The sequence below is a fragment of the Tachysurus fulvidraco genome, chromosome 5, assembly GCF_022655615.1.
Source record: "Tachysurus fulvidraco isolate hzauxx_2018 chromosome 5, HZAU_PFXX_2.0, whole genome shotgun sequence".
In the NCBI taxonomy this organism is placed as follows: domain Eukaryota; kingdom Metazoa; phylum Chordata; class Actinopteri; order Siluriformes; family Bagridae; genus Tachysurus; species Tachysurus fulvidraco.
Genome location: NC_062522.1, coordinates 23,729,029 through 23,745,097, shown reverse-complemented (window position 1 = coordinate 23,745,097; position 16,069 = coordinate 23,729,029). Strand labels below are relative to the sequence as shown.

At 36.5% G+C, this 16,069-nt stretch overlaps 1 protein-coding gene across 12 annotated transcripts in view; it reads right to left on the bottom strand.

Moving 5' to 3' along the window:
- Nucleotides 1–16,069, bottom strand: part of chl1b (cell adhesion molecule L1-like b) — a 75,309-nt gene that overhangs the window by 22,937 nt on the left and 36,303 nt on the right. For 9 of the 12 annotated variants that reach the window (XM_027146754.2, XM_027146756.2, XM_027146758.2 and 6 more), the window contains exons 2-11: nucleotides 13,961–14,156; nucleotides 9,349–9,457; nucleotides 7,242–7,432; nucleotides 6,570–6,692; nucleotides 6,018–6,188; nucleotides 4,356–4,394; nucleotides 3,999–4,110; nucleotides 3,512–3,693; nucleotides 3,169–3,300; nucleotides 2,317–2,457 (exon numbers count right to left, since the gene is read on the bottom strand). In XM_027146754.2, the coding sequence (XP_027002555.2) occupies nucleotides 2,317–2,457; nucleotides 3,169–3,300; nucleotides 3,512–3,693; nucleotides 3,999–4,110; nucleotides 4,356–4,394; nucleotides 6,018–6,188; nucleotides 6,570–6,692; nucleotides 7,242–7,432; nucleotides 9,349–9,457; nucleotides 13,961–14,057 (1,297 nt within the window). In that variant the 5' untranslated portion in view covers nucleotides 14,058–14,156. The remainder of the gene's footprint in view (nucleotides 1–2,316; nucleotides 2,458–3,168; nucleotides 3,301–3,511; nucleotides 3,694–3,998; nucleotides 4,111–4,355; nucleotides 4,395–6,017; nucleotides 6,189–6,569; nucleotides 6,693–7,241; nucleotides 7,433–9,348; nucleotides 9,458–13,960; nucleotides 14,157–16,069) is intronic. The other 3 variants (XM_027146757.2, XM_027146764.2, XM_047813772.1) reach the window with 2 other exon arrangements.

Below are 16,069 nucleotides of genomic sequence, written 5' to 3'. Positions count from 1 at the left end.
CCATCTGTGACCTATAGCTCATGCCCAGCATCTGCTAAGGTGAGACATTGGCTCCAATATTGGGATCACAGGATGGGTTGGTGAAGACAGAAATGGAGACTTCCCATCTATTTGACCTCTCCACCAACACAGAGGTTCTATTCCAGATTCAGGAGCTAGCTCTGTGATTGCTGCCTGCATTCATCTCTGTGAAGTTAGATGTGGGAATGTCTATGGGGAGGTCCAATTTGAGCATGTGGTCTCCTAAATGGAGGCGAATATCGATGCTTGCAAATAGGGGATCTGGGTACACCATAATGTGGTGTATCCAAACTCTTCCTCATGATGCTGTCTACTTTGTAAAGTGCCCAAGTTCCTCCTGCAGTAGATCACAACATGATGCTGCCACCCTCATTATTCACAGGTGAGATGGTGTTCTTTGGCTTGCATGCCTCCTCCCACCATAACAATAGTCAATATGGAAAACCTATTTAATTTAACTAAATACATTCCACCCTAAGAGAAATAAAATGTATCTCCTAATTGAGTGGCATGGTGTCTACATTCACCCATGCTGTTTAAACTTGTCTACTATTGTTTGTACAGATAAAAGTGGTACCTGCAGGCACTTGGAAATCGCTCTACTGGATAAACCAGTCCTGTGAAAATCATTTTCTGAGATCTTTGCCGAATTCTTTTGATTTCCCCATGATGTCAAGCAAAGAGGCACTAAGTTTGAAGGTAGGCCTTAAAAATACTTAAAATGTACATACAAAATGAGTCAATTAGCCTATTATAAGCTAATTGGCTAATTGTCTACTGGATTGACATAATTTTCTAGAATTTCACAAGAAGGTTTAGTAAACTTTTAAACATGTAAACTTCTCGCCCACTGGAATTGTAATAAAGTTAATTGAAAGTGAAATTTTGTCTGTTAACAACTTGGGAATAGTGACTTATGCCATGCACAAAGAAGATTTCCTAAAACCCTTGTCAAAACTATAGTTAGGCAATATCAAATCCGTGGAGTTTTAAGGACAATCTAATAGTGTGTAAACCTCCGACTTCAACCATTATATAAGAAATTATATAGTAAATATAAGTATATTCTTCTGGTTTTGACCGCAAAGAAAATGTGTTTAGTAATCTAAATATTTATCTGCTGGTAATGTAACATGGGTTTATGGTCCATTTCTGAAGTCAAGGTCATACAAAGGAAAAGCACTAGCACTTTGTTGTCTTGCACTAAATTTGACTTTATGATGCTCAGTACTATTAGTCATGACACCAGTATCTGACCCCTCAACCCTGAAATCATACCATGTGTCACTGTCAAAGGACTGATCTCTTTTATCTCTCATATACAATGGATTTGCTGGCCATTTCCTATCTTCTTCTTTCTTGCCTTTTGAGAAAATGATATACAGTTCTGTTTTTCTTTTTTTTCCCTTCAGATGAAAGATGCTCTGCTTATCACATGTGAATGGGAGTGGGAAGGGGGGCATCTTAGCATATAAAAGAAGCTCATTTCCACAGGAGGAAGCAAAGGGAAATGAGCCTCTGTGTAGCCCACCCTTAAGGAAACAAGATGCGTCTCTCTCTGTGTGAGTGCGTGTGTGTGTGTGTGTGTGTGTGTGTGTGTGTGTGTGTGTGTGTGTGTGTGTGTGTGTGTGTGTTACACCCTCCTCACACACAATGCAACATTGCTGGCCTTAGAGATCTATTTATGCATAGATCTACACCAACAAAGAAGCAGATGTTTATTATTCGCCCAACATCATTGTGATCATTGTATGTGTTTCTATTCATATTTAATGAAGATAAACCTTTACGAAATTATTTAAATTAAAACGGCCACTGTGATTACTTTTGTCATGCTCCAATTGTATTGCTGTATGCCTAATTTTGTCACAATAAACTGTCATGTGTGTTAACATGTTGGATTACATATTTAGTGCCTACTCTAAGGTGATTTAAATAATTGAAGTATGATCATTTTGATTATGATCACTATATTTGCAGGTAATGAAGAGCACATGTATAATTTTTACACTTTTGTTTAATATATACTAAATCTACCATGATTTCTGATCGTAAACATGAAAACAAAAAAGTTGCCATAGCTACACAAAACTATTTTTACTCTGTCAAAGGGAAAAATCTTAAGTAACAGATCATTTCATCTTTAGTATATAGCAAGGTCTTTTTATTTAATGTTTGTCAGGTTAGCATCATAGCCTCATATATCTAATGTTCTGTGCACCGAATTTTTAAATCCACATTCATTTTCAAAAGAAATAAACCAACGAAAAGGGTTTTCTTTGAAGCTTTACTCACTCATGATAATGATGTTAGCATTGGCCAGTAACGTTCCATGTCTGTTGGATGCTTCACACTGATAAACTGCACTGTCACTAGGGCTGGCGTTGTGGATCATGATGGTGTCATCATACACTTTTCTATTGGTTGCTGGAACCTCTGAAACAGATGCCAAATCAGCAGTGGCTTACAGCAATCTTATCTGTTTGTTTATTCATTTTCGTTGTTCTTTTATAAACAATTTTTTTCAATTATTTATTGAAAATGCTTTATAACAAAAAACAGCATATTATGTAAGTAAAGAATGAAATGTGTTTTATGTAAACAATTACTGTAACATCAAGTTAGAAACAGTAAATCCTCTTCACAACACCCCAAAATTGATTATTTTACAATAACAAGATTTCCTCCTTTATTCCTATCTTATACAACAACAACTTACTAATGCTACAATTTGCTTAATATTAATAAGAGTGACAGATCTAATTAATATTAAGATACTCACTCTTAATGAATTCTCATATTAAAAAAAATATTAAATAGACAGTTTTACTTTTGACTGTTTTTACTTTTGACTGTTACAATGTGCTGCTCTGGACATTCCATTCAATAACTGTTAACTTAGATATTTTTCTGAGTTTTCCTGGAGTTGTTACTGAAACCACAATGTTTTAGAAAATGATTTGTTATTAGAATGATATAGGAACTAGTGTTTCTTGAATAATCATATTGAGGAATTCAGTAGCAATGTGGTTTAATATAATAGTTCAGGTATACACTAAAAATCTGATTTTATCCTAAAACTGAATGATAAGTCTTAATTTCCTAAAAAGGCATTCTGCAGATATGTCAGATATCAGGGACTCATACCACTAAGAGCGCGCCCGTTCACCATCCATGACACAGTCGGTACTGGGTTGCCATATGCAGCACATCTGATGACAACCTCAGCTCCTATGACATGCAACTGACCCTTGGGTTCAATATTCCACTCAGGAGGCTCTGTTACAAAAAGATACAAACATAAAGTTACACACAATTTCAAAAGTCAAAGCTACATTATTAATTTTTTCTCTTTTTGCTTTTTTTTGGTCAGACAACACATTGTGCACTGATGTACTGTACTTTGAGTGAAGCAAAAGGGGGAAGTTTGTCAACTCCAGCTAGATAAAAAGAACTGACTGAGAAATAATCAAAAAAAAGAATATCCCACCCTCCACTGCTACATGAAAGTAATGAACATCTGATCCATGGGCGTTATAGGCCTTGCACATGTATTTCCCTTCATCATCTTCTGTCACTTCCTCTATGGTCAAGTGCTTCCCAAAATTTTTAAACACGGCTCGGTCAGAAATCTTCTCTCCTATCTTGATCCACTCAACCATCGGAGTTGGGCTGGAAAAAGAAAAGGCCATGATAATAAATATTCATAAAAAAAAAAGAATGACAAATAATACTGTTCTTTAAGTTGCATTTAGAAATGCAAAAGCAATTTCATACAAATGGATTGGACTGGTACTTGGTGGTAAACACATTATCTGAAAATACTATTTAATGTCATATTAATGTTCTAACCTATATATAAATAGTCAAAGTGCTCTTGGTTATCATTACACTAATGTCTGTAAATGGCACACAATACTAGAAATCTCATATCAGTAAATAAGTTGAATTCGGGTAAATGAGAGAATGTTACTTACAAGCCTTCAGCAATGCATTCTAATATCAGTTCCTCCCCTTTCACAATATGAGTGAATGTCTGACCACCAGAGGGCGACAGAAGACTGGGCCTCCTCTCCAAAATGGCATTAGCTAGGAACCATATGATGCAAATGTGAGGCCATATGATACATATGATTACATGAAAAGCTGTTTCTTTTAAGGTGTGCATGTGCATGATGGTGTAATTAATTAATTATATACACACAAATGCCCCACGAGGAGCCCCATTTTCTATTTAGTTTCAGGGTAAGCATTAAAACAGGTCTGTTATCTGGGCTTCAGCTGTTAAAAATATTTGCTATTCTAGAGAAGCAGATGTAGAGAACAACGCTCACCTGCTCCCTTTCCACTACCAGATTGACTCATTGACTTTGCTGAAATGGAGAAATGGAAAACAGATGGAAAATACATGGAGGTACAAATAATCAATCAAAAAAATGAATGCACTAAACCGTAGATGAGATATTGACATCTGGCAATGGTAATTAAAGTGACAGTTGGGGATTTGCAATGTAATTTTAAATAAACAAAGCAAAAAAAATATTATACATTGTTTCAATGAGTCAATGCTTTAAATATTGCTTTTTACACTCCCTCTAGAAAGTATGGAATAATTTCTGTTCATTTGGTCTAAAGCCAAAGCATGATGTTTGGCACAAACCATATAAAGCCTAAGAAATGCATCAAATGCCTTTTAACAATTGTTGCTACTATTATAATATGCTTCTTTTAAACCCTCAACCGTGACTTTAATGTGAGTGCAAAGACATGAGCTTTATGAACATTGTTGATGTCTAAAATGATCTCTTTCACAGAATGGATGACGTGTCTCAGATGTCTAAAAAACAAATGACCTTGAATCAAACCTGCTTGATCCATTACTGCACCCTAAACCACAGATGAATGCTAGTGCTTTCTATGGCTGAGTTGATGCTATGTCATTGATCAAACACCATATTCCCGCTGACACATAGACTGTGAAATCTTATGTTTTGTTGTGGTCAAAATGACAGATTTGATGTTTAAATGTGGTACAAGTTAAAAACTCATTTTTGATCTCTGGTGGATATTGGATTTACTTATATTAAAGGTTTTTCAGTGAGTACTATGAATTATTCAGTAGCTACAGTGAAGATAACATGAAAAGCTTCGTAGTTCTAGGATCAATCATTTATCTTGTGTAACCACTATCCTGGTCAGGGCTTAGATGGATCTGAGCAATACACACTGGATTGTAATATTCCATTGTAGTGGACTATGTAGACACACATTCACTCATTCATACATATATACAGTAAGGGCCTATTTAGCATGGCCAGTCCACATAGTGCCGTGTTTTGGAAGTAAGAGGAAACCACATAACCCAGAGAAAGCCAAAATAGACACAGTGTGAACCTTTTAACCATCCACAAATTGAAAAATTCAAGCCCAGGTTCAAACCAGGGGCCCTTTAGCAAAATGCTACCACTGTGCCACCCTAGCTAGAGTGAAGAATATGATTAAAATTAGAAACTTAATCCAGTATCCAGATCCAGAAATATGTTAATAATTTTATAAGTAGTGGTGGCTCAGTATTTAAGCATCTGCAACACATAGCAGAAGGTTATGAGTTCCCACTGCCACGGTGGGACAATTCAACAAGGCCTTTTATCTTCTTTGCTCCACAGGTGCTATGCTAACCCTGACCCTACTAGCCTTCTAATGCACTAGGTTTTGCATTTTTATGTATTCTTTTTATACTGAACAGTCTATTTTTTTCACTTGTGATTTAAATAACTTGAAGAACCCAACATTGTATCTTGTGAATTACTGTATGTTTAAAACCATAACCTAAATTGTGCAGCCTCTATATGAAAGCATTCATTTTCTTGATAAGTTTAAGCAGGTTCTTGATTAATTTTTGCAGACAGCATTTAAGCAACACATTTTAATTACTATTTAAATTATAGAAATAATGGGTCGATTGACCTGGGTCAATGTCTGAGGGTTATACATACAGTTGCTGACAATAACGGACATGGCGTTTTTTTGGATCATGGTACGTATTCTTGGAAAGGATGCATAGCAGCAGTAATCTCTCCGGCTGTCTGTCTGAATGGCATTGGAGAAGTAGAGGTTCCCATTCAGCCCTACAGTCACTCTCGCATTTTGCTCTATCTGCTTCATATCTATAAGAGAAAGGGGACAAATACTTTCAGTGCTCTTATGTGCCTGCAAATACATAACAAATATAGCTATAATACACATACTATTTGCCTTTTTGTTATATTTTTTTATGTTAAATGGTTAAGCACAACATAAAATGTAATTTGATGGTCATAAAAAATGCCTCTTTATAAGTGCTTTATTTTTACTAACTCAAAATAATGCCATGAAGTAATGCTGGAACAAAGCACTCAAATATATTATTTGAGTATATTTTTAAAATAATATTTGTTGTTAACCAAAAAAAAATCTGTATGAAAAGTAAGTGAAAACATTAAACCAACGTTTTATAAAAGCAGGATTTGTGACCCAACATGTTTGGCTGGCCATGCTTGGTTACTCACTTATGGTCATCCAGTAAATTTCCAGTGGAGGAATTCCTTTAGGTGGATTGCATTCCAAAATAAATGGCTGTCCTTCTTCTACCTTGATCGGATCAATTTTCTCTTTTGGGAACTTTGGAACATCTGGAAAGTACAATAAACACAAGTCAAGTGCTGAATTGGGCAGATGTAGTAATATATCGTGGCAGCAGGAGGGCAGTAAGAGGCCTGGTTCGCTATAGTTTTCTTAAAAATGAGACAGAGAATGTAAAACAGAGAAGATTTATAACACCCTACAACCTTGGTCCTAAAGTACAGCAATAACACACTATTACTACATCATCGTCTCATGTCAAACTTCAATGTGTGACTGAAGTGCTCATGCTTTGTCATTGCTGCCCCCTCTGGCCTGGTTCCATGGTCCAGAGATTTATACTGTGGGTTTTAAAGCACTATGAGCAGTGTATCTAGTAGAATGATGAAGAGAGAAGTGAGTCTATTTTTCATCCACCCTGTCCCAAGGTTCACATACACAAAATTATATAGCAGACAAAGGTGGCTCAGGGTTCAGGGGGCTTTTAACAGGCAAATACTGTGGACACCCCCACAGTCACCAAGAATGGCCATTTCAACAGACTGCAGCCTCTAAATCTACCTAAAAGTACCATAAGAGTAGACTCATATTTTACTCACTGGGAATGATGAATTCAATTTTCTCTGACATGGCAGTTCCGAGCTTGTTGTAGGCGTAACAGCGATATGTCCCTTGGTATTCAGTTAGGTTCCCGTTGTTCGGGATGATGAATGTTCCAGAGTCTTCATTAGTGATCAGCATGGGGTCCTGATAGGGATCAAAATCTTGTCCATTTTTTGTCCATTTGAATCTATGGGGGGGAAAAATCTTAGCTAAACCATCCGAATTATAAAACGATTTACAGCACTATGATAATTATGTAATTATCTGTTTTAAGTACATTTCTTGAAATCATGCACCATACAGCATTGAGAGAAAGAGAGAGAAGACTTGCAGATTGAGGGTAATTCAGTTTTTTACAAAGTTAAACCCACACAATATTGTTATCATTTCTATTTTAGCAATTGCAGATGTAAGATTTATTCAGCTTCAGTAAGCTTTATCCTGTATAGGTTTTTAGTGAATCTTGACACTCAATACTTGAGTGTATTTCTGTATTTTGTCATGTTTTCAATCGATCATGTGTGTAATAGAAGAAGAATCTAAATTGATATATGGCCTAATAAAATGAATAACAACTCAAAAAAAGTATAAACAGTCCTCAGAGATTAAGGTTTCTGTACAACATCATGTCTAATTACATTTGCAATCTTTGCATACATTTTGGAGTCACAACACACACTGACCAAAGCAAATGGGGCAAAATGGACTTTTGGATAAACATAGCTAATTACACCATTTTAATTAATTAAACAGTATGATGTTTAGCTGGATGTTCAGCGGAGTTTACTTTTTAAAATAACAGACAATAAGCTATAATGTGTGTGTGGGGGTATAAAAAATAACTTATCTATAATCTCAGTAACATCTTTATTTTTTTCTGCATGGTAGAATTTTTGTAATTAGCATACCATTTATCCTGAATGATAAGCACATATATAAAAGAATATCATGTCATTACATAAGGAAATAACAAACACAGCTTTTTCTAAGATGGTAGCAGTCCTGTAATTGCTACTGTGATTAAAATGAAACTGCTTATGGAAAATTAATACAGACCAGAACCTATACATCAAACATATCTAACTTAAAAATCTGGTAATCTCATTTCCTACATGGCCTCTGAACAACCGCCTCCCTGTCTGCCTGACTGAACGCTTTAAGTGTTGCCATGGGAACTGCACAAGAAAGAAGAGTGTCATAAATACTCAACCAGCTAGTAACGACCCTGTGTTTGATAGATAATGTAAGGTATTTCATATTGCATGCAGTGTAGTAAAAAAAAATATAAACAAATAAAGAAAAAAAAAATAACCATTTATCTGCAATAAAATTTGCTTTACTTTCATTGTATTATTATAAACCTATTTATTGTTACATTATATACATTAATTATATATATACTCACTTTTTTTTTTTTTTTTTTTTTTAGATCAGGACAATGCTTGAATGAACAGGTGTACATGTGCTCCTAATAAAGTGGCCAGTGAGGGTATATAGACAATGTGTTTGTATAATAAAAAATAAATAAATAAATAAATAAAACACACAGATACAAATGTCTATTATAATAGACATAAAATATATACCAATTTGTCTATTATCAGTGGTTTACTCTAGAATAACCTATAGCACTGCCAGATTTGTGATTTGCAAAAGACAGTGTTGAATTGAATTCAAGTTCCGTAGTTTCCTTATTCACATTTCATAAAGTTGTATAAGATGAAGATATGTTCTGCAAATGGCTATTTTTTTTGACATTTTGTGAATAAACATTTATGCATTTTTAAAAATTTCTGGGATTCTCAGTGCTTTCCAGTGTTTCTGGATGCATGCCATTTACCATTTCACATTTACCATATTATGCATAAATGTATAGACAGCAGATATGAAAATGATGCATAACACAGACTACTGGTAGTAATAAAAAAAATTTACCCCGTGTTACAAAAGCAGTTGGAGCAAACTACAGGACTGCAGAATTTCATAAAGTGCTTTAGGCAAAGGTAGTTGTACTTTTGTTTAGGATACAACTCTTGGCACTGTTAATGACTTAGTGTGTGAGTGTAAGCATGAGTGCATGTGTGTACTTGTTTGTGTGCTTACTCTGGATCAGGGTTGCCTTTGGCTTCACACTTGACTGCAAAGTTCTCATCAAAGGACAAAGCGATAAGAGTGGCTGGTGACTGCTCTGTTATTGTTGGCGGCTGCTCAACTGGGTAAAGAGAGCACAGGGGAGGCAGTTATACTACACAGTAATACACGAGAGGCTCAGGCATATGGAGCAACTTACTCATGTGCTTACATTAAGCGTGGGCAATGATGCATGCGTTCCTGTAAGGTCCTGCTGTGACAGTGTGACCTTAGACCTTGATTACCAATGATGTGTATATCTAATTTAAGCTGCACTAAACAACACCTAATAATATGGTGTAGGAACATAAAAATCAGCAAGTGTAATGGCAATTTGAGTGGCTTGAGTTTAAGTAAATCTGAATGACTGAATTGCTGGTTTATTAGGTATACACTCACATTGTATTTTGTCATTTCATGAGACTGTGGTATGTGGTGTAAATAAAACAGATCATTTTTTTGTATTATCAGACAGATCAAATCTGACATGAGACATAGTGGATGTGCAGAATGTCATATCCAAACACTCCATTTATCAGATTTGTCTTGACTGGTTTACTATAGCCAAAGTCCATGCTAGGTTCAGACCAAAACTGTTCCCCTCCTCAATTTAAAATATCTGAGTAAGATCAATTAGATTCCTTGCAATACAATCCTTTTAGAAGAAGGCCAAATGGCACAATATGATAGGTGTACCTAATAAACTGTCCTTATATTGAGATATACAGAAATCTAACAGTTCTCATCAATTTGTTTATGCAAACATTTAAAAAAAAATGAATAATGAAAATATCTTGTAACAGATTGGAATTGGGACTTCATTTTTCTGTAAAATTCACAATTTTTTTTCAGCAGCCACATTGAATGTTTTCAGAAAAAGGCATTATAAGGCATTACATGCATCAAATATTGGGTGTATATACATACAACATCGATCAGACATAACATTATGACCACTGACAGGTGAAGTAAACAATACTGATTATCTTTTCATCATGGCACCTGTTAGTGCTTGGGATATATTAGGCAACAATTGAACATTCTTTCCTCAAAGTTGATGTGTTAGAAGAAGGAAAAAATAGACAAGCATAAGGATTTGAGCTTGACAAGGGCCAAATTGTGATGGCTAGACGACTGCAGCTTTAAAACTGCAGCTCTTGTGGGGTGGAAGGAACAGTGGTGAACAGGTCATGGGCGACTGATTCACGTTGGGGACTGAAAGCTGGCCGGAGTGGTCTGATCCAACAGACAATCTGCTGTAGCTCAAATTTCTGAAGAAGAAAATAATGGTTGTGATGGAAAGGTTTCAGAATACACCTTACCCCTGTCCTCTGCCAAAAGTGCCAACAATGGGCACATGATCATCAAAACTGGACCATGGAGCAATGGAAAACAGTGGCCTGGTCTGATGAATCACATTTTTTGTTTAAATCACATGGATGGCCGGGTGAGTATTTGTTGCTCTCCTGGGGAATACATGGCACTGAGATGCACTATGGGAAGAAAGCAAGCCAGCAGAGACAGTGATGCTTTAGGCAATGTTCTGCTGGAAACCTTGGGTCCTGCCATCCATATGGATGTTACTTTGACACATACCACCTACCTAAACATTGTTATAGACCAGGTGTGTCCAATCTTATCCGGAAAGGGCCGGTGTGAGTGCAGGTTTTCATTCCAACCAAGCAGAAGCTGCACCTGATTCCACATGTTTAATCAGCTGTTCTTGGCTTTTGTAGACTCTAGTGTGGCTTCTGCTTGGTTGGATTGAAAACCTGCACCCACACAGGCCCTTTCCGGATTAGGTTGGAGACCCCTGTTATAGACCATGTACACCCTTTCATGAAAACAGTATTCCCTGATGGCTCTGGCCTCTTTCAGAATGATAATGCGCCCTGGCACAAATAAAAAAAATGGTTCAGTAATGGTTTGAAAAGCACAACAAGAAGTTTGAGGTGTTGACTTGGCTTACAAATTCCCAGATCCCAAATCTGTGGGATGTGCTGAACAAACAAGTCCTATACATACAGTATAGGCCCCACCACGCAACTTACAGGACTTAGAGCATCTGTTGCTAATATCTTGGTGCCAGATACCACAGCAAACCTTTAGGGGTGTAGTGGAGTTCATGCCTTGACGGATCAGGGCTGTTTTGGCAGCTCACAATATTAGGAAGGTGGTCAATGTTATGCCTGTTCGGTGTATACAGTATGAACATTAATTACACACAACTGAGACACAAATTCTCAAACAATGAAACACATTATCAACAGCAGCTAGACAACCCATAAAACATGAGGGATGCATCGATCTCTAGATCATAGCAGACACACTATGTTGTAAACACAGCCTGCTGACTGTTTTATTTAACCTGTTTTTATTTTCATTTTTACAATCACTTTTAGTGTGATTGAATAGATGACTCCAAACACCAAAATCTTTGAAAAAGAAAAGAGGTGGGAGCATGAGTTCTTTTTAAATGTATACTGCTGTTATAAGTTTCTGCTAACCCATATGTATCTATATATTCTATGTTCAGAATCAGGTGTTACTAAATGGGCTAGATCAGCTAAAAACAAATATCCTTATATTATGACTCACAAAATTACTGTGGCCCAGGCAGAATTTGAAATTGATAACATGATCGAGAGCAGGAGTGTTCAAAACCCAGCCCGAGAGCAAGATGGAGACCCTGGACAGATGTTAATTAGCCCATGTCATCTGTCTAAAGATTTTTGAAAGGTGGCCTGCCTGCCAACACATTATAATTTTTCCATTTCTCTTATGGTGCCAGCAGACTGTGTTAAAGCAATTAGTTAAATTCCAAGAGCCTTTTGACTCTGACTAAATCTGGAAATTACTTTATTGAATATTATTCAGTCATGGCTATGGTCCAAAAGTGCAAAGTTAACTGGAAACCAATAAACAATCCAAAACCTTTAGTACAAAATGATTTAAATAACAGTTTAATTTAAGTTGGCTTGTCCAATTATTTACAGTACCTGAAATGACTGACGGGGGTGTGTGTAATTTGAGCTTGAATTTTATGGTATTTACATTTTGAAGAAAATACCCTCAAATTAAAGGCAGGGTCTCCGATTTTTGAAAGCCGATGTCGACATTTGAAATCACCAAAACAAACACGTCCCTAGCCCAAATGGATCCCACCCCTGTATCGATAGCTCCGCCCACACATACATACGTAACCAAATCATGCAAAGGACGGCATATATTAGTTCTGTGAAACAAAGCAAAACCAACGTTACTCACCTATCGAGAAGGAAAAAAGTGCCTCGGCATCTTAAGTGAATTTCCCGAGTCAATAACTCCTGAGCTAAATGCTGTTACACTATTACACAAAACACGGTTGTAGCTGCCTCTCTACATTACTATGATAGAAAGGAGGTATTATTTGTGTAGTAACAGCGTTTAGCTCAGGAGTTATTGACTCGGGAAACTCCAATCTGTGAATATGCGCCAACTGATCCTATATTAACACGGGTCCTGCTTCTTGTCTTATCGTAAGCCTTTCTTCGCTTTCTTTCTTTGTTTTTATCCTCCATGTCAATGCTAAAACCGCTTTCTGCTAATGTCACACATGCGCACTGAACACTCTCTCCGCCGCATATTAACAAGCCACGCCCCTTTCTGCTCATTGGCTACACGTCTGTTTTGATTTTTGTTTATTATCGCCCGACTCAGTTTTCTGAAGCATTTCTCAAAAATCGGAGACCCTGCCTTTAATGCAAAATATGTACATTTGGAAGCCATTTTCATGATTGAAACTTCTGTACAAGTCAGTTTTACATTTTATTTTGATGCTTCACCATTGTTTTCAATACACATAAAATGTACGCATGTTCAGAATCAACTAATCACATTCAGGCTGTTATTAAATACTTATTCATTTAAAACAATCAAGGAGTTGTGCATTACTGTTTTAAGTGCATTGTCTTGGTTTCAATATTTATTTATTATTTATTCATTTTTACCACAAAAAATGACATTTTAACAGTGGTGTTTTTTATATCCGTATATGACTGCACCATATATTTTGATGAGGTCTAATTTGACCCTTTTTAAAAATAGCTCAGACACATCAAGGAGTTTACCATCAACATAATACGTAAATCTCAGTATTTAAAGCCATTTATTAAAACAAGCTGAAAGTTTATGTTTACATTCTATATTGCTGCTATATTTCAACCACCGGAAAAATCACATCTGATTGTTTAGAAGGAAGACATTAAATAAGCTTGTCCTCTATAGATCCAGAACATGTTGAATATTCAAAACATATATATACAATATATATATATACAGTTTCTAATATATACTGGAAACCAGACAGATTTTTACATTTACTAAATTATATATATATCAGGGTAGCCCTAAGAATATAATTGGAAGAATAATTTTCTCTTGTTGGTGTTGCTCAAGATTTTGAAAAAATGTTTACTTGTACACTTGGCAGCATATAAAGTAAAACATCCATAATTTATCATCCATGAAGGAAAAAAGAATATGAATATAAATATAAAGATAATCAGTGCTGTCAAATTATGATATGGCATAAATCCTTACTTACTCTCTAATGGAATGTCCAGAGCATTTGTGAGATGCCTGTTATTGAGGAATACCCCCAATATTAGAGCGACGCCCAGTCTCCACCGTAATCGCATCATTGGCTGCACCCTCAGAGCTGAGAAGAGGAAGAAGAGAAGACTATTGTAGGGGCCAGATTTTAGTACATCTCACTCCAGTAAGTACAGGAGAGTCGTGACCTGTGCAAGAAACACACAATTATTACTCACAACTGCTCAGAAATAACTACTGCTAGACAAATGTCAAGGTTTAAGCACACACACACACACACACACACACACACACACACACACACACACACACACACACACACACACACACACACACACAGACAGCATCTTACTGTTACAGTTCTCTCCCCAAAGGATCACACCCACTGGCACACACCATATGCTCACAGAAACTGCACGTAAACTTGTATGCTCACCAACACACGCTTAAACAGCCCCATGCGTTAGCACACACACACACACACACACACACACACACACACACACACACACACACACACTGAAAGAGCACACCTGCATCAATGTTTCCTACCCACGCGTCTCTACACAAAATGAGCAGAATCTCCATATTAAAGGTTTCTGTTGCACACTCCCAGGAAACAGACATTGTATCCCTGTTTATCATTTGTTGGAGTGAGTGGCAGACACTTTTTTCTCCCAATCCTCTGATTTATAATGTAACATACAAAAAACATGAATGTAAATAAATGAATGCCCTCCTGTGGCTATGATAATTCACAGCAGATGTTGCAGAAATTAGGGTGAATTATGAATTCATGGCACAATAACAGAGACTGATTCTGGTGAACTGGTTTTAAGAGTGAGTGTTGCCATAAGACAGATGTCACTTGAAGAATTGCCATTAATATTCAAGTAGGAACATTGAGGTAAGCATAAAATGGTGGTGGAAATGCTGTGAAAGCAGCCTTTTTATTTGTAATAATAGCATATCCAGAAGTGTTTTTTTAGTCTGGTATCACAGACTGTAAGAATGATAGTGAACTTCACGTGCAGCTAGAAACCAGAGGCTATAATATAATGAAGACTCAGTGGGAGGTCAGGTACAGGAGGCTCATACTACAGCAAACGAGACAGTACTTCAAACGTGAGCATGAACAGCCCCGCCTCCACACATTTTACTGCTCAGGGCAAAATACAGATTTGCTGAATTTTGCTTCATAGCAGTGCATCTCTTACACGGACAGAAAAACAATCAAAAGCACAATTCCGTTATGTATGGCCTATTTATTACATTAAACACTTGCTTTACATGTTTAGCTTCAGTTAAGACCAGGAAACTGTCAACACATTGTGTTATTCCAGATGGGTATGTCACCTTGCACAATATTTTCACTTCTATGAAAAGGTTTATAAAATCCATCAATCAAGTACATGCTTGACGTTGTTTCACAAGGATTACATTGAAAAACGTAAAGCTTTCTTATTATTCAATCCTACACATTGCAGGGATAATACAGGCTACTTTACAGATTATTTTAATTATATTGAATAACTAAATCTTGGAATTACACAGACAAAACAGTCTTTTATCTTTTCTCTCTTTGATCAGTTGAAGGATGATATTTAAGGTCGAAAAAATATGTACTGTATCTAGTACACAGTACCCAGCCTATTAAACAAATGTGTGTGGTTTAGTAATACAGTGCCTTGCAAAATATTCATACCCACTGAGCTTTTTCAAATTTTGACACGTTACAACCACAAACAAAAATGTATTTTATGTATTTGTATTTTTCAGATTCTCAATTGGACTTAGGTCTTGTCTTTGACTTTGGTCATTCTAACACATGAATATGCTTTGTTCTAAACCACTTCATTGTAAGATGAACCTCCACCCCAGTCTCATGTCTTTTGCAGACTCTAACTGGTTTTCCTCTAAGATCGCCCTGTATTTGGCTCCATTCATCTTCCCATCAACTCTGACCAGCTTTCCTGTCCCTGCTGAAGAAAAGTAACCCCTTACAACATGATGCTGCCACCACCATGTTTCACGGTGGGGATGGTGTGTTCAGTGTGATGTGCAGTTTTAGGTTTTTTCCACACATTACATTTTGAATTTT